The sequence below is a fragment of the Tachypleus tridentatus genome, chromosome 12 (assembly GCF_004210375.1).
Source record: "Tachypleus tridentatus isolate NWPU-2018 chromosome 12, ASM421037v1, whole genome shotgun sequence".
NCBI classification, from domain to species: Eukaryota; Metazoa; Arthropoda; class Merostomata; order Xiphosura; family Limulidae; genus Tachypleus; species Tachypleus tridentatus.
The window spans coordinates 131,610,665-131,635,434 of record NC_134836.1 but is presented as its reverse complement, the minus strand read 5'-3'; the positions used below and the strand labels follow the sequence as shown (position 1 = coordinate 131,635,434).

At 30.7% G+C, this 24,770-nt stretch overlaps 2 protein-coding genes and 1 long non-coding RNA gene across 3 annotated transcripts in view; 1 reads left to right on the top strand and 2 right to left on the bottom strand.

The window, feature by feature from the left end:
* Positions 1 to 24,770, top strand: part of LOC143234721 (uncharacterized) — an 81,762-nt gene that overhangs the window by 10,576 nt on the left and 46,416 nt on the right. Inside the window, exon 2 of the long non-coding RNA XR_013018776.1 lies at positions 21,971 to 22,144. This is a non-coding gene — a long non-coding RNA (uncharacterized LOC143234721). The remainder of the gene's footprint in view (positions 1 to 21,970; positions 22,145 to 24,770) is intronic.
* On the bottom strand, positions 543 to 16,137 carry LOC143234905 (integrin alpha-5-like). The gene is made up of 10 exons (XM_076472602.1): positions 16,048 to 16,137; positions 15,001 to 15,170; positions 12,282 to 12,431; positions 11,693 to 11,765; positions 10,078 to 10,185; positions 9,634 to 9,744; positions 4,980 to 5,102; positions 3,520 to 3,618; positions 2,919 to 3,041; positions 543 to 1,307 (listed from the first exon to the last, which is right to left on the bottom strand). The coding sequence occupies exons 1-10, from the start codon at positions 16,135 to 16,137 to the stop codon at positions 1,185 to 1,187; spliced, it is 1,170 nt and encodes a 389-aa protein (XP_076328717.1). The 3' UTR covers positions 543 to 1,184.
* The window catches only part of LOC143234714 (integrin alpha-4-like), a 91,163-nt gene continuing 83,275 nt past the window's right edge, over positions 16,883 to 24,770 (bottom strand). The window contains exons 17-18 of the mRNA XM_076472274.1: positions 21,957 to 22,085; positions 16,883 to 16,941 (exon numbers count right to left, since the gene is read on the bottom strand). Coding sequence (XP_076328389.1) covers positions 16,900 to 16,941; positions 21,957 to 22,085 — 171 coding nt within the window. The 3' untranslated portion in view covers positions 16,883 to 16,899. The remainder of the gene's footprint in view (positions 16,942 to 21,956; positions 22,086 to 24,770) is intronic.

Below are 24,770 nucleotides of genomic sequence, written 5' to 3'. Positions count from 1 at the left end.
TACACTATCCATGATTCTAACTTAAGTTAGATGTTTGAATCTTGATAATGTGGTATTACACTATCCATGATTCTAACTTAAGTTAGATGTTTGAATCTTGATAATGTGGTATTACACTATCCATGATTCTAACTTAAGTTAGATGTTTGAATCTTGTTAATGTGGTATTTCACTATCCATGATTCTAACTTAAGTTAGATGTTTGAATCTTGATAATGTGGTATTACACTATCCATGATTCTAACTTAAGTTAGATGTTTGAATCTTGATAATGTGGTATTACACTATCCATGATTCTAACTTAAGTTAGATGTTTGAATCTTGATAATGTGGTATTACACTATATTCAAGTGTCACTCTGAACTCAGCAGTTGTTACTTATTTCCCTCTATTAGTTATTTGTTAATCTGCATTATATTATATAATTTCTAGTTAGTGGCTTATTTTAAGAATAAAAATAATCTTTGCATTCATATCGTATTAAAGATGGACTTATCCAAGATTAGTTTAACACTTAGATATAAGATACCCATGAATATTCATAAAGTGGTACAAAGTTTTATTGCAATCTGTTGTTTAACCACAGTTACATATAACAAAATGGATATAAATCATTTATATTATGAAACATAAATAAAAAAAGAACTGTTTATGACATTTTTCTGTACAGTACCAAATATTCTCTTTTGTTTCTCAGTTATGAATTAATTTTAATGGGCACCTAGTCCCACAATTACCTACAAACGTTAGACGTGTAATGGCCATCACATGCTGAAAATTTACTGTGAACACTAATGCTACAATTCAGCTTACGTATCACCTGCAATAATAATGAATATTGCTTTGTTTAATAAATAATGAAAAAATACAACACCAAATCATGAACTACTTAAACATAATTTCTGTAGCTAACTTCATGTGGAAAATAATCTTTGCATGTCTGAAAACAGCCAACAGAGAATATGAAACCTTAGAACTGGTTTTACTTGGAAGTATTACTACATCCCCTTGACAACCAGAGCCACAGGTCACATCAGTAAAAGGTAAATGTGGCAAGGCCACAAGTCATGCCATTGGAAGTTAAATGCACCAAGTCCACAATTCGTGTCAGAGGAAGTTAAATGTGGTGTTAAAAAGAACTAGTCATTCCAAGTATACGCATTTCTATCCTACAGATCAAATACTTAGGAAAAACTGTCTTTATCATAATTGGTTTTTGATTCTAAACATGGTTTTAGTTCATCAGTATCTATTTGTTCTTTCATTTTTTCTAAGTCTTCTCGTTGCTTCCTCTTGAAAAACCCTAACTGCAAAGACAACAAAAATTCAATTAAGTGAAACAAACCTTCCATGAGAATGATTACAAATTTACTTAAAAGATAAAACTGGTTCTGTTACTTATGATACACAAAACAAATTCAGATACATAGGTAAGACTGTTCTTTGTATTTGGTACATAAGAAAGATGGTTCCTTGTATTTGGTACATAAGAAAGATGGTTCCTTGTATTTGGTACATAAGAAAGATGGTTCCTTGTATTTGGTACATAAGAAAGATGGTTCTTTGTATTTGGTACATAAGAAAGATGGTTCTTTCTTTGGTTGCTTACAACAAAGACTGCTTTTTTTTTTATAAAGACATGAGTGAAACTGAAGTAAAATGTATACAGTACTGATGAAGCCACTTGCCTTTTACTGGGATATTTCAGACATGTTGAAATACCATGGACATAGTGACTGTTGCTATCCACACACAGTCATGTGTCATTAATTGCTTGAACAACAACCATTTTAGTGCAAGCAATTTTTATAAATTTCACTCATGTCATTATACACCAGAATTTGGTTTATGACTTTTATTAACATCACTTTATTTATCAACTAACATTTTATTGACATAAAAAAAGTAAAACTGGAATTTATACAAAATAACGTAAAGATTGATTCTATTGGAATCCTACACATTGTTTACCCACTATAAAAAACTGATGAATGTTACTTCCATTGCTATAATTTTACAGTTCATTTGCAATACACAGACATTGACTAATCCAGGTCTCCTAGTGGCCCAGTGATATGTTTGTGAACTTACAATGCTAATAATTATATTTTGATGCCAAGTGGATGCAGCACAGATAAACTTTTGAGTACATTTCTATGTAACAACAAATGAATGATACTATATAATTAAACTTTTCAATTTCAAAGATGTCGTATTTATAAAATATTATCTATTTATAAGTAAGTATTTAATTGTACATACATACTTTATCAGAATTTTTTTAATGGTATAAAGGTGTATAATGTGGGAGTCTATATACCCCAGTTGATAACTTGGTATGTACCTTATATATCACATATCTCAACAGAATAAACAAGATAGTTCCAACTATAACACTGACAGCTGATATCCAACTTGGTACTTACTTTATACATCAAATATCTCAAGAAAATAAACAAGATAGTCCCAACTATAATACTGACAGCTGATATCTAACTTGGTACTTACTTTATACATCAAATATTTCAACAAAATAAACAAGATAGTCCCAACTATAATACTGATAGCTGATATCCAACTTGGTACTTACTTTATACATCAAATATCTCAACAAAATAAACAAGATAGTCCCAACTATAATACTGACAGCTGATATCCAACTTGGTACTTACTTTATACATCAAATATCTCAACAAAATAAACAAGATAGTCCCAACTATAATACTGACAGCTGATATCCAACTTGGTACTTACTTTATACATCAAATATCTCAAGAAAATAAACAAGATAGTCCCAACTATAACACTGACAGATGATATCCAACTTGGTACTTACTTTATACATCAAATATTTCAACAAAATAAACAAGATAGTCCCAACTATAACACTGACAACTGATATCCAACTTGGTACTTACCCTATACATCCCATATCCCAGCAGGAGAAGTAAGAAAATCCCAACTATGATGCTGACAATATATATCCAAGCTGCTACTTGAATTGGTGGTGGTGCTCCAGCAAGAACTAGTTGAGTTTTTGCCTTAAAAATGATTATAACACAAATATGTGTCACAGAAAAGTGATGCAAGGGCTATAGTTTATTTGTTGTACAATTATGTATCAGCATGGAATAAAACTCAGTAAATGTATTTGTTGTTTTATTATGTTTGGGAATGATAATATTAGGCTGGTGTTTTAATCTTTAATATTTGATTATTATGTTTCAAGTGCATAAAATATGAAACTGCTCATTGTGGGTCATATCCTCAAGGTATCACAGACCCACCAATGAATAAAAAAGATTAATCTTCTAGTGAGAGGAATACTTGAACAAATCTCTTGGATTAGCAAAAGATTTTAAGCAAGCCTAACTTTTAGTTTAAAATTCTTTTTTTGTACAATATCAAAAACTTACTTTGTGTGTTAGAATATTAAGTAGTACAAGTAGCTCATTTCATTTTACAGAAATGTACAATAACATTTTATAATTATCTTTAAACTTAAAACATAATTCTTACAGAGGATGTGTAGTCTGGTGGTACATTTGGATCATAACCTGCTGGGTCTGGAATCCAAACTTTTGCCTCTGACTTTATTGTTATGACATCTTTTCTTCCCTGTAACCAACACAAAATTTATATAAGTCAAAAATATACATGCAGGATTAGATAGCACTTGTTAACAGCATTTCAATGACAAAATAAAACATTGACATGTGCACAGTATTTTTAAGGGATGGATGTTTGGTCTAATTTTGTTAAGCCACAAAGTACAAGACTGATTGGTTTGGTAACCAAAATAATATTAATAATTGATAAATTTAAAAATAGTGTATTGGTTTTGGTTTAGTTTAGAAAGGAAGACCTAAATGTATAATAATATTAAGGCATGTCTATGAGTCTGAGTGTGTGTGAGACCACCATAGCATCAAGACGAAAGAACCTAGAAACCTGAAATCCTGAAATTTGGCACCTGTGCTAAGTAGACCCAGAGGGTGTGCACCTGGGTATTACTACTTATATTAACCACATGCATGTGTGCACATTTTGTAATGAAGTAAGCTAGCAAAAAACAATAAAAAAAGAAGTGGTTCCTTATAGAACAACTTCTAATATATAGAAAAGTCAGTGTTTTTTTGTAACAATGTATTCCAACAATGGCTTTTATACCATGTGGTTTAGCAATAGAAGTATAACATAATATTGTTGCTAAAACTCTATGCTGAAAATACAAAATGAAACGTATAAACTACAAAATTAAAAAAAAGGTTTTTTGTTTAATTTAAAGGCTCTGTTAATTAGAGATGTTTGTTTTATTATTATTTGTATTTCAAAATGGCTGATATGGGTATTAACACTTTTACTGATAAGCAGAGAACAATGTTTTGACCTTCTCTGGGGGGTTTCAAATAACACATTAAACAAATACAATCACAAAACACCCATAATCAGTTAACTTGTCAAGTTTTAGTAAGGGATGAAAGGCCTCATTATCTGTGGCACATAAAATACGGTTGAAATGTGTTATTATAACCTGCAGCTTTTTACTGGAAACCTGCATAGGGCCAGTAAAGCAAAATATTGTAAAATTGTTACAAGTTTTATTGTGATGCATTATCACAGAAATTAATTACTGATATGTCATACTTTGTCAGTGTAGGTATTATATATCCATAATTAAAAGATAATTATAACACTTTAGAGATTTTAATCTGTAAGATAATTTACTCAAAACATTTGAGTTCAAGCTCTTTATTGGCTGGAAGGACTTAGGTTTCTTTTTATTGTAAATAACACTTTATGTTAACACATCAAAACAAAATACACTTACCAAATACATATGTCATTTACATACAGTAGCTAAAACATGCCTAGTTTCATTATTGTAATTTAACACATAACTAAAAGCAATGCTTATTTCTAGAATTAATAAAACACCAAGAGATTACTTATGCATACCCTGTGTAATATTTTCTTACCAAAGTCTTCTTTAGTGCTTCTGTGTCAACTTCCCCAACAATTCGAACTTTAGCCACCTTTCTGATGTTGGAAAATGGTCCCACATCACAACGAATTTCTCTACAAACAGCTGTTTTGCAACTCTAAAAAAAAAAGAAATATCTAATAACAAGAAATAATTTTAAAAAATGAATTAATAAATATATAAAGTATTGTACAAAACACGTTCTTAACCATAAATTCTTCAATGTAATTTTAAATTTTTATAAAATGAAACGATAATATGGTACTTTCAGAAGAGCTTTTAATTTTACAGTTTCAGCATAACCCATAAATAACAAGAGACCAGAGCAGGATGTGTACTGCGAAACTGAATTCTCTTGGTTTTGATTCAGTGTACAAAAAACGGAGAGACTGGACATAGTATAAAGCAGAGTAAAACAATATTTTTTCAATAAAAAAAAAGATTGTTTGGATCAAGAGCACCATATTTAGTAAAAGTTTGAAGGCTTTCAGAAATGTGGAGATCTCTGCAAGTTTGTTGAGAAACAGGTGAAGCTCTACTGTAGACTGTGAAAACAACATATACATAGTTTTATAATACTATTTTGCTCAGTTTTGGTTCTTTACCTATCCACTGTTAATCACTCTCATTGAAAGGTAAGTGAGGTTATACACGATTAGCTGACTCATCGGTAGAAATGATCACCAACAACTTCTACATAGCTTGGGAAAATAGATTCTGCCTGGTTTCTATAGTTACAATATTTAAGAATAACACCACTTTTCAGCAGATTTTAACCAATTATTAGATGGTTTTCAATTCAGTTTATTATTACTTTCATAATTGTTTTAAGTTAGTATCTAAGAGAAACCTTCACTTTTGATGTATTTCTTTTATATTTTTACTTTGTTAAGAGTTGAGTGACAATGTTTACCTTTAATTCAAAATTTTTGTTGTTCTCATGATTTTGTTGTTCTCAAGATTTAAAGTGCTGTTGTAACATCGGTTCACGTCTATAAATATCGTTTGTTAACGTATAAATATCGCTTTTGTTAACGTTAGTATTTCTTGTATTGTTGTAACATCGGTTCAGTATTTCTCTTGTATTGTTGTAACTTTAATTCACATTTGTATTATAAATATCATTTGTTAACATTAGTATTGTTTGTTCACATTAAGACCTACAAGATTTAGAGTGGTGATGCAACATCAGTTCACATTTGTATTATAAATATCATTTGTTAACATTAGTATTGTTTGTTCACATTAAGGATTACAATATTTAAAGTGCAGCATTTGGCTCTACTAATTAATCAGTTTTACAATCGATTAGTATATTCATGATGATGAGAAACCCACTTGAAATAAAAATGTATCTCAGAATGGCTGGTATGGGAATTAACACTTTTATTGATATGGAGAGAACAACAACGACCTTCCTAAGTCATCTTCATGTTTAGTATATTGTTAATTGTGAATGTGAAATTAAACATTTGTTTTTGATATAAATCTGTGTCTTGTCACTTAACTGTCACAACTCATTGTGAAATATTCACCCAAGCTTGAGATCTGAATAAGAGATTTACTATTGTATATTTATTTTAATATCAATGTTTGTTTTGGTTAAGTATATATATTTAGAAATGCATGTAATTTGTTCCCTTAAATATGTGTTGTGAAATTCACATTTATTCACTAAATTTATAGAAGATTCTCAAGCGTGAGAATCAACAATATATGTTTTATGAAAGCACTAGTGTATGGTCAGTATTGTTGGGCCAACTGAAATTTGTAGAATCTAACTTGCTTAATACTTATAAACAAATGTGACTCACTAAGAGACAGTGTATATTGTTGGTTTGCTACAGCTGGTATACTATAAACCTCAGAAACTATAACTGTGATTAATGCCTATCAATCAGGAACTACACATTTAACTGGAAACTTTTATAGATTTCACACATTACAAACCATTTAACTTCAGTGGATGAACATTGGACATTAGTGTTTTTACAAAGACATTATATAATTTCAGCTGGAAAAACTTGCATGTGATCAGCAGAGAGCTAGCTAGCTCCCTGATAAGAGAATCATACCTAATTCAACTCGAAATTAATTTGTTCATCATGAAGAGTCAACATAATGTTCAATTAGAGGTCAGATAGAAGACTCAATATTGTGCATTTGTAAAACTTTTGTATATAAATCATATTTGTAATAACCATTATTAAAAATTGTATTATTGTTTGCATATTAAAATATATTTGTCTTAAGAAAGAAAACTGTACATCAATCTTGTTGGCAAACATCATAAATATAATACATCTCTATATTTAATTAACTTCTAGATTTAAATTACACTTTAACTCAGTTTCAAGCTATCTGAAACTGTAACATGTAACATAATAAACTGGAGGTTTGTACAAGAGAAATCGTAACGTGTAACATCAGGTCTAACTTTTCTATTCTGTTTGTTATTTGTGAGGGACCACAAACCTAACTTTGTATCAGTCTGTATAATACATGAAGTATCCATAAGTATTCACTGTTTGGTATTACAGGTTAGAAATAACAACATCATAACTTCTCGGAATATAAAATGTACGTTAGCTTACCAATATATGTTCCAAATCTGTTTGTTAGCTACTAACTTACCAATATATGTTCCAAATCTGTTTGTTAGCTACTAACTTACCAATATATGTTCCGAATCTGTTTGTTAGCTACTAACTTACCAATACATGTTCCGAATCTGTTTGTTAGCTACTAACTTACCAATACATGTTCCGAATCTGTTTGTTAGCTACTAACTTACCAATACATGTTCCGAATCTGTTTGTTAGCTACTAACTTACCAATACATGTTCAATCTGTTTGTTAGCTACTAACTTACCAATACATGTTCCAAATCTGTTTGTTAGCTACTAACTTACCAATACATGTTCCGAATCTGTTTGTTAGCTACTAACTTACCAATACATGTTCCGAATCTGTTTGTTAGCTACTAACTTACCAATACATGTTCCGAATCTGTTTGTTAGCTACTAACTTACCAATACATGTTCAATCTGTTTGTTAGCTACTAACTTACCAATACATGTTCAATCTGTTTGTTAGCTACTAACTTACCAATACATGTTCGAATCTGTTTGTTAGCTACTAACTTACCAATACATGTTCGAATCTGTTTGTTAGCTACTAACTTACCAATACATGTTCCGAATCTGTTTGTTAGCTACTAACTTACCAATACATGTTCAATCTGTTTGTTAGCTACTAACTTACCAATACATGTTCCAAATCTGTTTGTTAGCTACTAACTTACCAATACATGTTCCAAATCTGTTTGTTAGCTACTAACTTACCAATACATGTTCCAAATCTGTTTGTTAGCTACTAACTTACCAATACATGTTCCAAATCTGTTTGTTAGCTACTAACTTACCAATACATGTTCCAATCTGTTTGTTAGCTACTAACTTACCAATACATGTTCCAATCTGTTTGTTAGCTACTAACTTACCAATACATGTTCCGAATCTGTTTGTTAGCTACTAACTTACCAATACATGTTCCTCAATCTGTTTGTTAGCTACTAACTTACCAATACATGTTCCGAATCTGTTTGTTAGCTACTAACTTACCAATACATGTTCCGAATCTGTTTGTTAGCTACTAACTTACCAATATATGTTCCGAATCTGTTTGTTAGCTACTAACTTACCAATATATGTTCCGAATCTGTTTGTTAGCTACTAACTTACCAATATATGTTCAATCTGTTTGTTAGCTACTAACTTACCAATATATGTTCCAAATCTGTTTGTTAGCTACTAACTTACCAATATATGTTCCGAATCTGTTTGTTAGCTACTAACTTACCAATATATGTTCCAAATCTGTTTGTTAGCTACTAACTTACCAATATATGTTCCAATCTGTTTGTTAGCTACTAACTTACCAATATATGTTCCAATCTGTTTGTTAGCTACTAACTTACCAATATATGTTCCAAATCTGTTTGTTAGCTACTAACTTACCAATATATGTTCCAATCTGTTTGTTAGCTACTAACTTACCAATATATGTTCCGAATCTGTTTGTTAGCTACTAACTTACCAATATATGTTCAATCTGTTTGTTAGCTACTAACTTACCAATACATGTTCAATCTGTTTGTTAGCTACTAACTTACCAATACATGTTCAATCTGTTTGTTAGCTACTAACTTACCAATACATGTTCCAATCTGTTTGTTAGCTACTAACTTACCAATACATGTTCAATCTGTTTGTTAGCTACTAACTTACCAATACATGTTCCGAATCTGTTTGTTAGCTACTAACTTACCAATAGATGTTCCAAATCTGTTTGTTAGCTACTAACTTACCAATAGATGTTCCAAATCTGTTTGTTAGCTACTAACTTACCAATACATGTTCCAAATCTGTTTGTTAGCTACTAACTTACCAATACATGTTCCAAATCTGTTTGTTAGCTACTAACTTACCAATATATGTTCCGAATCTGTTTGTTAGCTACTAACTTACCAATACATGTTCCAAATCTGTTTGTTAGCTACTAACTTACCAATACATGTTCCAAATCTGTTTGTTAGCTACTAACTTACCAATATATGTTCCGAATCTGTTTGTTAGCTACTAACTTACCAATATATGTTCCCAATCTGTATCATCAACATCTGTACCAGTCTTATCAAGTTCATCTACTGTGCGTATGTTACAGCTACCCGATACATAGGTATTTGAGCCATCTCCAACCTAAAGACAAGGAAAATCAGCAATGAAATTGAGAGATGGATATTAGACAAAACTAACAAAGTACAGGAGTTGTAGGTAAGACGATCGATCTGGATAGAAATAGTGTACCTTCAATGCATTTTTCATATACCTGTGTTTGAAATTAAACATAACTAGAGATAGGCCCAGTTACTTAGAAAAATAGAATTGACTGTTCTGTAAAGATCTCACCACTATTAATAATGATACTTTAGTTCAATATTTGATTCAGATATTTGTATAAGTATCAGACCAAAGTGCACGTGAATTTATTTTAAAAATGGGTTGTTTTTTGTCAGGGAGATTTTTTGTTACCTCAACTTGATTGACATTAACCAATTGTTGAGTATTTCTACCAACTGATGATGGAACAGATATAATAAGGGTGACGACACTGATTGGACTCGGTGAAATCTTTGAGACCTGGAACAGAAAACAAATCGTATAACATAATTCTAAATGTAAATATATCTTTATGGAACACTTTTTTAAAGAAACTTACTTAATTTACCGTATTACTTGACGAAATACATAACCCCTGTATATTTATTTTTATAAAGTGGATGTATGCCAAATCTTCTTTCATTGCAGTGACAAAATTTTATCATATTTTTCCTCTGGTGGGAATTTTAACATCTGGGATTTGATTCCTCACTGTGAACACATCAAATGGTCCAATATGGCGTTATTTTGTTTTACTTTTGCACGGCTACACGAGAGCTATCTGCACTAGCCGTCCCTAATTTAGGCTACTCTTTTACCAATAGGATTGACCATCACATTATCATGCCCTCACAGCTGAAAGGACGAGCATGTTTGGTGTGAAGGGGATTTGAACCCGCAACACTCAGGTTATGAGTCGAACGCCTTAACCCACCTGGAATATAGCTTTACTTTAAAAACAAATATTTTCATGTTTTTATTTTATTTTATTTCATTTTTTAATTATACAGAAATGATAGTGGACATTATGATAGTGGTCATTATGATAGTGGTCATTATGATAGTGGACATTATGATAGTGGTCATTATGATAGTGGACATTATGATAGTGGTCATTAGATTTGTGTGTGTTTCCAAATCTTTCGTAACTTAATTGCTGTACATTCTGTCATCTTCACGGGAAACAGTACTGTGTTGTATTTAAAACCTGTACACTGAAGGAAGGTGCTAACAGGAAATACATGCATGAAAGTCCACTTATTGCAACTGATAAATGTTATTAATGCCATGCAATTAGTGCATAAAATAAACCAATATTTTGGTGTTAAAAATTCTTTCAAAACCTATTATCACTCATTGATTTTTGTCTTGAAATTAAAATTCCCTTTATATAATATCTACCCTTCTCTTTCTCTCTCTATATACACACACACACACGTATATACACACGCACAAAGAGTTTAAAAGTCTAATAGCTTAAAGATGTTTTATTTTGTTCACATAAAATAATAAATACACTAAACATTTCTGTAAAATAATATTTAAAAAAATTGATATATAAATTGTTTTTGCAACTTGTTTTATGAGAGCTTTACAAGGTCTTCGTCTGCACATACTTCAGATTAAATGTTTATTTAGAACAAACTTAACTATATATTGCCAATTTTGAAAACTGTAAAAACATTCTACAATAAAATATCTGAATTTCATATAAAACAGTAATTTTTCTAGCACTTGCTTTTCTTCTAATGTTTCAAAATATGGTAACTGTACTGCTGTTGTTTTGTAATAAAAGATATTATGGGTGCTTATGGTATATTTTGAAAGTGTACAATGTTATATCACCTGTGATAAGGAATGGTTTATGTTAAAGCTGTCACACTTTATTAAGGTAGGATAGGTTACCAAGTGTGTATTTATTTTATATTGAATAAACTAACATTAGGAGTTTAGTCTTAACGTTATCAACCAAAGAAACAAAACTTACCATATAACCTTGTTCCAAAGGAAGTACACCTGGTTGTCCTGGCCCATATAATATTTGTTCTCTCTCTGTGAACCTATTAACAAGTTCAGTATTTTAAAGATTGAAACATCATAATTCTACAATATAGTAAAGGTAAAAGCTTTTAAATGTTTTATACAAAAAAATGTATCATGTTAAAAATTTTCCTATTATTCACCTACTTGTGCAATCAATGTGTTTTCATCTATAAGTGCAATTAATTTGAAATTACATGTAAGAAGTTTTCTGACATGAAATTTGTTCATGTCATATTTTCATAAGGTTTTGTACTTACCAGCTTTTTTATCTAACACAATACAAGAGAATGAAAACAATGGTGCGTGATGACCCACTTGAAGTAAAAATGTATCTCAGGATGGCTGGTGTGGGTATTAACACGTTTACTAATAGAGGTTAACCTGAAGATGACCTAAGAAGGTCAAAACGTTGTTCGCTGCTTTATTAGTAAAAGCAATGGTGGTCTAACATAGTAATTCTGTCCTTCATATCACTAATATTAATTAGGCTTAAGAGAAACAAGGAAACATTAATATTAAAACAAACATCTTACCCTGTAATACTGATGTGGGTTTTAGCAATGAAGGACACAATGACACTGACACTGTTGTCCAATAGATGTTGTTCTTTGCTCTGAGAAATGACATTGATATCAATCTTAATCTCTTTCGACTTTCCGTCAACTTTGAAGTGTCCAATTTTACTTGAAATTTAACCTGAAACAAGGAGAAAATTACACATTTAAATTCTATATCCAAAAGTTCAGATACTTTTGACTAATTTCGTTCCTTAACTCTGAATAAGAATCTTGAAAGTATGTGATAGATAGGTCATAACATTCACGATGATGAGAAACCCACTTGAAGTAAAAAATGTATTCTCAATATGGCTGGTATGGATACTACAACTTTAGTTGACTTTGCTTATCTGAAGATGACCTAAGAAGGTCAAAACGCTATTCTGTACTTTATTTTAATTAAAGTTTTAATACCCATACCAGCCATCTTGAAAATACAAATCATAACATGCACAAACGTAAAGAAATTAGACCTTTTACTTAACAAATGAACTCAGTAAAACTTATTTTAGAAAGTAGAATGCCACTAAACTTAGTATTATCAAGTAGATATTAATGAATTATCAGTTACCTTGATGTTTTAAAAAGCAAGTAAAAAGCAGCCCATTCTTAATGAATGGTAGAACTAGCTCCTATATAATATTAGAACAAGAAAAACGCCAAAATGTTTGATTAAGAGAAACTTCAAATGTAACACATTTAATCTTTTAAACTTTTAATGTTCAAGTTAAACCAGTTTATCTTGGGAACCAGAATGGTTTTATCATGTGCAACAATCTAATTTAACTGAGGAAGGAGAATTATGTTACCTTGTGCAAAACTCTCAGTTTGTTCTATGATATTTTAGATTCAAAACAGAATTTGTATTTTGGTTGTTTAAAACAATAATTTATAACACACACACACACTTGGTGATAGTTACCTACATGGCTTTTGTGTGAAATAATATTAATGTTAGTTCAAGATATCATTAGATTCACACACATATTATAAGCATGCCTTCAAAGGATAAGCAAAATACACTCATTATGTCTCAAATAATAAACAGGACACTATTACCCTTTCTAAATAAATATCTCAAAGGATAAGTAGGACACATTTACCTTTTCTAAATGTCTCAAAGGATAAGTAGGACACATTTACCTTTTCTAAATATTTCAAAGGATAAGTAGGAGACATTTACCCTTCTAAATGTTTCAAAGGATAAGTAGGAGACATTTACCCTTCTAAATGTCTCAGAGGATAAGTAGGAGACATTTACCCTTTCTAAATGTCTCAAAGGATAAGTAGGAGACATTTATCTTTCTAAATATCTCAAAGGATAAGTAGGAGACATTTACCCTCTAAATGTCTCAAAGGATAAGTAGGAGACATTTATCTTTTCTAAATATCTCAAAGGATAAGTAGGAGACATTTACCCTTTCTAAATGTCTCAAAGGATAAGTAGGAGACATTTACCCTTTCTAAATGTCTCAAAGGATAAGTAGGAGACATTTACCCTTTCTAAATGTCTCAAAGGATAAGTAGGAGACATTTACCCTTTCTAAATGTCTCAAAGGATAAGTAGGACACATTTACCTTTCTATATGTCTCAAAGGATAAGTAGGAGACATTTACCCTTCTAAATGTCTCAAAGGATAAGTAGGAGACATTTACCTTTCTAAATATCTCAAAGGATAAGTAGGAGACATTTACCCTTCTAAATGTCTCAAAGGATAAGTAGGAGACATTTACCCTTTCTAAATGTCTCAAAGGATAAGTAGGACACATTTACCCTTTCTAAATGTCTCAAAGGATAAGTAGGAGACATTTATCTTTTCTAAATATCTCAAAGGATAAGTAGGAGACATTTACCCTTTCTAAATGTCTCAAAGGATAAGTAGGAGACATTTACCCTTTCTAAATGTCTCAAAGGATAAGTAGGACACATTTACCTTTTCTATATGTCTCAAAGGATAAGTAGGAGACATTTACCCTTTCTAAATGTCTCAAAGGATAAGTAGGAGACATTTACCCTTTCTAAATGTCTCAAAGGATAAGTAGGACACATTTACCTTTCTATATGTCTCAAAGGATAAGTAGGAGACATTTACCCTTTCTAAATGTCTCAAAGGATAAGTAGGAGACATTTACCTTTCTAAATATCTCAAAGGATAAGTAGGAGACATTTACCCTTTCTAAATGTCTCAAAGGATAAGTAGGAGACATTTACCCTTTCTAAATGTCTCAAAGGATAAGTAGGACACATTTACCCTTTCTAAATGTCTCAAAGGATAAGTAGGACACATTTACCCTTTCTAAATGTCTCAAAGGGCAGGAAGAACACTTCTACTGAGTTAACACAGTATTTCAGTCATATGGGTTTGAAAGACATAAAATGCTTGTTTATTTAAGATGTGTCAGAGAATCTACTTACCCCCCCATCAAGGCCTAGTTACACTTCCTATGTTTCAGTAGCATTGCATAGCACCAAACATCTTCACAAGGGCTTTTCTGTGTAAAGACCACACATTCCATAAAAGAATTACTGCACTTTTCAACTTGGACATGCTAGCTCCATAATGACCATGCAGAAACCAACCAAACAGTGAACTGCCAAAGAGATGCCCCAAGAGACAATCACTAGTAGATATGTGTTACATAGCCACCAATGAATGGTCACAACTAGAGCTTGGATATTTCCATGTGGAGTTACAATCTGGAGCATCCTAGACCAGTGGTAATCAGCCTGGACTGAAGATGTAGAGACTGGGCAGAGGATGAAACAGAAAAAAGCTTGTCACTTGTTATCATAGCCATAAGTGGTTCATAAGCCACAGACAGTAAGAGAGCTGTTTGAACATTCACTGGTTTATCAACAATATTCTGCAAAAGAGTGGTGGATAACTTAGGCTTCTTACAGGCAGCACAGCAAAATGGAAACCATAAAACACGGTGAAAACAATGAATGCATAGACAGGTCCAAGAAATTAATATTTGCATCTGACTTGGAGACAGTACTGCATCAGAGTAGTTGGTCTCCAGAAGGATGGCAGAGAGGAAAGGAAGTGCATGGTAAGACCCTTACCTGAATGAACATGCTAAGTCTTGGGTAAGAAAGTCAACAAGCTTGAATGAGAAGTCCCTGTATCAAATATGCCATAACCACATTGGCAGGATATCTACTGCCTGTGCACTACTTAGGCAAAAAAAATAACCATGGAAGGTCTTCATGAACATTCAGAAGGAAGGATACTATTAAACACAAAGTACTGTATGATGCAACTTAAAACAGCAAAAGGTGGGGAATTATTAGAACACTACACAGCCGAAAAGCTACTGGTAACATCAGTAAAGAAACTTTTACTTCCTACAAGACACCTTATTTCTACTTATCAGGTCACAACCCCTCAGATCATCACCTAATGCTCTACTCAACTCAGAATCTCACGTTTCCAAACTTTTCTTCAAAAATATGCAATAAGACGTTTATTTGCTTCAATTTGTTAATTACATATAGTTATTAGTTTTTTTAAAGATCACAAAAACGTTAAAACAATTAATGTTCCCAAAGATGATGTTTATTTCCTAAATAGATATTATTACTGAGTTTTGTAGTCGATAAATGGTTTCCAACTAAAGTTCTTTATTATATATCAATAAGTAGTTCCCTATCTTTGTTCTGAATAGTTCTCCTTAAAATACTTTACAGCTATTCAGTTGTCTTAGTTTCAATTTCAGAAAATCATAATGTTGTACTTACAATATCATTGATGTTTAAGGGATTTCCAATATCGCACTGTAAAGTGTTATCACTGTTCCCAGTAATAATGTAACATCTGTCTTGGTTCATTACAGCGACATCTGGTGGTATTTTGATAAATGCTTTTGCATCATGTGCTGGATTGATTTGATTGGTTACTTGAATTTCTAGAGTCAAACTAATATTCTGACCAATAACTAAGGTTTCTCCCTCTCTATTAAAAAAAAAATGTGGACATCAAATTTAAGAAAGAAAGTGTAATAATTTTTCTTTTTGAGAAAGTGACTTACATTTTGTAATTTCATCTATTTTAATAATTTTTTCTTTGCTTAAGGATAAACAATTTTTACTGGTTGTTCTCAAATTTGTCACAGTTAATCTAAAGAACTCATAAGATTCTTCTATTTATTCCAAGCCATCTCTTCTATCTTCATTATATTCACAAATATCTACTTTTATATTCCTTAACTTACATGATTTATATAGAAACTCAATAGAAGTTTATTTCAGTTACAAAAAAGAAAGAAACACAAGTTCGTGAGATCTTGTTCTTAAAATAATTAAAGTACAGGAAGATAAAACTGATATAACTTGATTTATTATTCTTATCAACAACAGCTACTGAGAAGCAAAGCTGTGACACAAATAAAAGTGTATGCATAACTGACTAACACGGTTGTATTTTTTAAACCTCACATACACCCCAAGCTACAAAATAGCTATTCGTCTTTTTTAAGTCACTAGGCAATTGAAAGATATTGAAACACTTAAAATAGTGTAATAAAATTGAAGTTGAAATAATTTCAAATATATACATACTTATAGTTTAAAATGTTTGCAGAGACCTTTAAATCAGAGACGATTCCTCTTTCCACAAGAAATATAAAATTTTATCTAAAAGGAAGGATAATAAAAAACATATTATAACATATATATACATTTTGTGTTCATAGATTTTTCAGCACTATGATCACAAACATAAATTACACATTATTTATTTGTAGTTAGCACAAAGCTACACAATGGGTATCTGTACTCTGCCCACCATGGGTATTGAAACCCAGTTTCTAGGGGTGTAGGTTCACAGACATACCACTGTGCCACTGAAGGGCCACATTATCTAGATCAGTGTGTCCCAAACCTTTGTGCTCACGTCACATCAGGAAAACAATGTTAACTTTGAGGCACACTTGTCTGACCCTGCACTCAAAGAGTACAGTTTTTCTGATTAAAAACATGAAATACACTAATTGTGGGGATATTTTTATAAAATTTCATGGCACCATTAGAATAGTTTTGCAGCACACTATTTGGGAACCACTGATACAGGTTGTCTAGAAGTTTCCCAGTAGCACAGTAGTATATCTGTAGACTTAAAACACTAAAATTTGAGTTTCGATACCCATGGAGGGTAGAGTACAGATAGCCCATTGTCTTACTTCAAACAAACAACAAACACAAAGTACACATTATTTATAAGTTTAACGAAATTGCCCAAAACTACCTACACATCTTCACTAATAACAGAATTAGATATAAATAAGAATAATAAAAAATCTCATATGGTAGAAAATACAGAGATAAATGGTTGTAAGGTGTATTTAATAAAGAAGTATCTTCATATTTGTACAAGTAATTTTAGGACTAATTTGAAAGTTTCTATCACATGCAACTTTTTTATTATCAGATAAAAATTTAATATCAAAACTCGCAAATAATTTTGGATTATAACATCTTTAAAATACTATAACACCCTACATATAAACACTATTTTTAGAATTTTGAAAGCTTTTCTGCTCTTTTTTATTTGTTCCTATTATATGTTAGTTTGTTTGTTTGTTTTGAATTTCACGCAAAGCTACTCAAGGTCTATCTGCACTAGTCGTCCCTAATTTAGCAGTGTAAGACTAGAAGGAAGGCAGCTAGTCATCACCACCCACTGCCAACTCTTGGGCTACTCTTTTACCAACGAATAGTGGAATTGATTGTCACATTATAACGCCCCCACGGCTGAAAGGGCGAGCATGTTTGGTGCGATAGCGATTCGAACCCACACGTTATATATTAGTAAAACAAATTGAGCAACAAACAAGAAGTCTACATTTTTAATTTATTGGGAAAAACGTTTTACTTTTCATCAGATTAGTAATCACTGAGAAAATTCCAAGAAAGACATTAATTTATAATTATTTTAAAGATTTATTTGCCAGAATCAATATTTTATATACCCAAATTTTAGAAATAATTTATTTATATACATATCAAAACACTTATATTGTTGTCTAATCACATCATTTCTTAATGGTAATTGGGACCAAGCTATTGTGTACATTGACACAGAACAAATGCTTGTTATATTAAAGAATAGCTACTTTAAGATATCATATTTTGTACGTCCATCTTACTTTCAGTGAATCTGGTGATACCAGTGGATTGTGTCTATTGTTTCTTTATATTTAAAATAATATGATATTACATGGTTTTTTTAAATACATTTATACATGTGTATTTACATTTAACATCTAAGATGTGTTAGCTTCCTATCAAAGAGACATTGTATAATAGTTGGAAAAGGAAAAAAAAATTACATTAATTAATAGGTAACATATTTTTAACCAGCTAAGATGCAGCATATGTGTACTTTGTTAATATGTTTCTATAATATTCACTCAGTAATGAAAGGTTGCCTTATGTAATAGAAGCTATTCCTAAATAAACCTGTGGCAACAAATATCATATTCATGTAAGTGCTATGTACATTATATAGAGAGTTAAATATGCAAGTGACATGGAATGGTACATATCGGAACTGATATTTATATGCAAAAACGGCTCGTTTGGGCTGAGAAAACACTTTACATAGAAGAGCGAACAACGTTTCGACCTTCTTCGGTCATCGTCAGGTTCACAAAGAAAGAGGTAACTGACCGGAAGCTGACCACATGTTTGAAAGGGGTTGTGTAACTGTGTGTCGAAATGTAGAGGGCGGTATTAGATGTTTGAATATATAATTTTATTTATTATATTAATATAGGTATAAAGGCGTTCCTTTATATTGGTTTATTTTGGGTTTAAGTTGTTGTATAAGTAAGTTACACAACCCCTTTCAAACATGTGGTCAGCTTCCGGTCAGTTACCTCTTTCTTTGTGAACCTGACGATGACCGAAGAAGGTCGAAACGTTGTTCACTCCTCTACGTAAAATATTTTCTCAGCCCAAACGAGCCGTTTTTGCATATAAATTTCTCAACAAGTGGGTTTCTCGTCATCACGGAACTGATATTGTTTGGTATTCTGTAGATAGTGTGATTTATTACATAGCCCCTTCCAACATAAAATATTCATACACTCAGATAATAAGGATGTGTTCTGATTGAAGATTTAATTATTTCCAACATAAAAATATCCCTTGTACTTAATTGTACTGTAAGATAATGGAGCACGAATCATCATGGGACATCAGGAAAATTTCAATAAGTTTTACACCTCTTTGGGTAAGAAAGGTGCAAGATCTCATAAAAGATGAGAATCCCAAAAGCGACAAATGGTTACACATCCCAGCTGGATAATGAAACAGGTTTTCATGCTATTTTATATGAACAATATTAGTCAGATTATATGATGTATCATCTATGAATTTTTGGAACCAAGTAAGCAGCTAAAATAAAAGATTCAAACACTGCCCTGTTTTTAACAAATATTCTAGAAAATTAAAGAGAGTATGTGTGTGTGTGTATGTGTATATTTATATTTTTTTCAATCTTTTTATATTTGTATTTTTCTTATTTTAACTTGGGAGAACAGACACCTTCCTGCAACTGTCGGCAGGTGGTAAAGGGTGATATAGATCGTGGACATTGTGGGCTTGAGCACCCACATCTTGCTTTCCTAATTTCTAATTTTCTATGTGAGACTAGCGAATTGGAGGTTAAGACTGATAGACAGTGTATCCCCACTGCAAAGTGGGTCCTACTTCAGCAGTCACCTCCAAAACCTAGGATACATTTTATAATCCCATGTTGTAGTTTGTACTCTAGGATCCTTTTCAAAAATATGCACTGTATTTTGTTTGTGTCTTAAAAATTTATGGTTATAATATACATATATACAATATATGCTTAATGGTTTGTTTTAACATTTATACCTTATATAAGCTAAATATTATTGATAGTTAAGTAAATCATTGAGTTTCTCATTGTAACCATGCTAAATACATCTTGGTTCCATTTTGAAGAAAATGTCATGAAACTACACTATTTGTTCTTTGAATCAGCCATGAAAAAAATCATAACTTTTGTTTTCAAAACTCTGTACTACTACAGAGCTAGAATTAATTACAACGAAGTATTACAATTATAAAACTCTGTATTACTATAGAGCTGCAAACTAGAATTAATTACAACAAAGTATTACAATTATAAAACTCTGTACTACTATAGAGTACAAACTAGAATTAATTACAACAAAGTATTACAATAATAAAACTCTGTACTACTATAGAGTACAAACTAGAATTAATTACAACAAAGTATTACAATTATAAAACTCTGTACTACTACAGAGCTACAAACTAGAATTAATTACAACAAAGTATTACAATTATAAAACTCTGTACTACTACAGAGCCACAAACTAGAATTAATTACAACAAAGTATTACAATTATAAAACTCTGTACTACTACAGAGCCACAAACTAGAATTAATTACAACAAAGTATTACAATAATAAAACTGTACTACTATAGAGCTACAAACTAGAATTAATTACAACAAAGTATTACAATTATAAAACTCTGTACTACTATAGAGCTACAAACTAGAATTAATTACAACAAAGTATTACAATTATAAAGCTGTACTACTATAGAGCTACAAACTAGAATTAATTACAACAAAGTATTACAATTATAAAACTGTACTACTATAGAGCTACAAACTAGAATTAATTACAACAAAGTATTACAATAATAAAACTCTGTACTACTATAGAGCTACAAACTAGAATTAATTACAACAAAGTATTACAATTATAAAACTGTATTGCTATAGAGCTACAAACTAGAGTTAATTACAACAAAGTATTACAATAATAAAACTGTACTACTATAGAGCTACAAACTAGAATTAATTACAACAAAGTATTACAATTATAAAACTCTGTACTACTATAGAGCTACAAACTAGAATTAATCACAACAAAGTATTACAATTATAAAACTCTGTATTACTATAGAGCTACAAACTAGAATTAATTACAACAAAGTATTACAATTATAAAACTCTGTACTACTATAGAGCTACAAACTAGAATTAATTACAACAAAGTATTACAGTTATAAAACTCTGTACTACTATCGAGTACAAACTAGAATTACTTACAACAAAGTATTACAATTATAAAACTCTGTACTACTATAGAGCTACAAACTAGAATTAATTACAACAAAGTATTACAATTATAAAACTGTACTACTATAGAGCTACAAACTAGAATTAATTACAACAAAGTATTACAATGATAAAACTCTGTACTACTATAGAGCTACAAACTAGAATTAATTACAACAAAGTATTACAATGATAAAACTCTGTACTACTATAGAGCTACAAACTAGAATTAATTACAACAAAGTATTACAATTATAAAACTCTGTACTACTATAGAGCTACAAACTAGAATTAATTACAACAAAGTATTACAATGATAAAACTCTGTACTACTATAGAGCTACAAACTAGAATTAATTACAACAAAGTATTACAATGATAAAACTCTGTACTACTATAGAGCTACAAACTAGAATTAATTACAACAAAGTATTACAATTATAAAACTCTGTACTACTATAGAGCTACAAACTAGAATTAATTACAACAAAGTATTACAATGATAAATTATATATTACAAACTTTTTTCATCATAGCAGATGGCTGATCTTTATTCACGATGGGGCAGTTCTTACAGAAGACAGAAGATGGTTCTGACAACAGAGCATATGACAGGGTGAAGGTTAGAGGAGAAAGATCATTTAAATTGTTCTGAAAAATGAAAACATGACACGTGTGAAGTCATGAAAAACACAACTCATAACTTTATGGTAAAGTATTACAAGAAATTTTAATATTCCTGTTTATTCAAGTAGTTGAGGATACAAACATCAGTGATACTCATTTTTCTTTGAAAATGGCTAAATACTGTTTTAATAACTGGGAACTATATTTCTTTAAATAGTGTTTTTTGAAAAAATTGTTACTTAGTTGTTAAATCAGGTACATTACAAAAGAAAAATTATAAAAAAACAACAGTGCTAACAATCTTTAAAAAACAACAGTGCTAACAATCTTTAAAATACTTTGAACCTTTCTTATTATACTTGACATACAAACACAACAGAAACATATTTTACTATCTTTAATTATATATGCATGAGTACTGGTCCAAGTACACATGTCAAAAGCTGCAGGAGTACTGGTCAGAGTACATATGTCAAAACCCACATCTGGTCAAAGTACGCATGTCAAAACCTGCACAAGTACTGGGCAAAGTACGCATGTCAAAACCTGCAGGAGTACTGGTCAGAGTACACATGTCAAAACCTGCAGGAGTACTGGTCAGAGTACACATGTCAAAACCCACATCTGGTCAAAGTACACATGTCAAAACCTGCAGGAGTACTGGTCAAAGTAATACATGTCAAAACCTGCAGGAGTACTGGTCAGAGTACACATGTCAAAACCTGCAGGAGTACTGGTCAGAGTACACATGTCAAAACCCACATCTGGTCAAAGTACACATGTCAAAACCTGCAGGAGTACTGGTCAAAGTACACATGTCAAAACCTGCAGGAGTACTGGTCAGAGTACACATGTCAAAACCTGCAGGAGTACTGGTCAGAGTACACATGTCAAAACCCACATCTGGTCAAAGTACACATGTCAAAACCTGCAGGAGTACTGGGCAAAGTACACATGCCAAAACCTCTCAGAGACTGCCATTCAACATGATATAATGTGTTTGATGTGAGAATTATAAACTGTCCATTCTTACCTTGCATCATTTGATTTAGAGATATTTTGTTAGAACGAGTAAGCACTAAATACAACATACAGAAATACTAAAGAAACTCTAGGTATGAGTTTCGGAGGTTATAGAGTTATTCAAACTGATCACAAAGAAAATATTATTTGTATTTTTCACATGACCATTACCTCACACTCCCACTTACCAATCCGATTCGTGCTGACATCGGCTATTTACAAATATATCTTGAGTACAAATATGTTTACAACACTGAAAGTTCTGTCGTGAAGAAACAAATGAAAAAAAATAAATGTACTTATCAATTCCAGATTATTTACCTTTAAGAAAATTTAAAAATTAACAACTCAGGTGAAGAAATAATATATTTGTACAGTTTTGATAGCCACAGAAATCTTATCATACGAAGTGATTTCACCAGATGGGAGAAGAGAGGGCGACTTAACAATTTTTTTTTTTTACATGGATCCACATGCTGTCCCCTGGTGGAACAATCATAATTTTACCATATTATAACCTTAAAATCCAGAACAATTTATAGCAATGTGACTTTCTTATAAAACAAACAAAGATTTTAATGCTGAAAACACTCAGTAAAACAAATCACAACAGTTTTGATTTCTATAGAATTACAAAATGAGTTTGATGTTACTACATTTAGTATACATATAACACACATATATATATCTATCTTAAAAAACTAATGTAACAAAACATTTAGCATACACACAAACATATATATCTATATTCAAAAACTGCAATGTTACAAAACATTTAGCATACACACAAACATATATATCTATAGTAAAAACTGTAATGTTACAAAACATTTAGCATACACACAAACATATATATCTATATATTAAAAAACTAATGTTACAAAACATTTAGCATACACACAAACATATATATCTATATATTAAAAAACTAATGTTACAAAACATTTAGCATACACACAAGCATATATATCTATATATTAAAAAACTAATGTTACAAAACATTTAGCATACACACAAATATATATATATATATTAAAAAACTGTAATGTTACAGAACATTTAGCATACACACAAACATATATCTATATTAAAAAACTAATGTTACAAAACATTTAGCATACACACAAACATATATATCTATATTAAAAAACTAATGTTACATAACATTTAGCATACACACAAAACATATATATCTATATTAAAAAACTAATGTTACAAAACATTTAGCATACACACAAACATATATATCTATATTAAAAAAACTAATGTTACAAAACATTTAGCATACACACAAACATATATATCTATATTAAAAAACTAATGTTACAAAACATTTAGCATACACACAAACATATATATCTATATTAAAAAACTAATGTAACAAAACATTTAGCATACACACAAACATATATATCTATATTAAAAAACTAATGTAACAAAACATTTAGCATACACACAAACATATATATCTATATTAAAAAACTAATGTTACAAAACATTTAGCATACACACAAACATATATATCTATATTAAAAAACAGTAATGTTACAAAACATTTAGCATACACACAAACATATATATCTATATTAAAAAACAGTAATGTTACAAAACATTTAGCATACACACAAACATATATATCTATATTAAAAACTAATGTTACAAAACATTTAGCATACACACAAACAT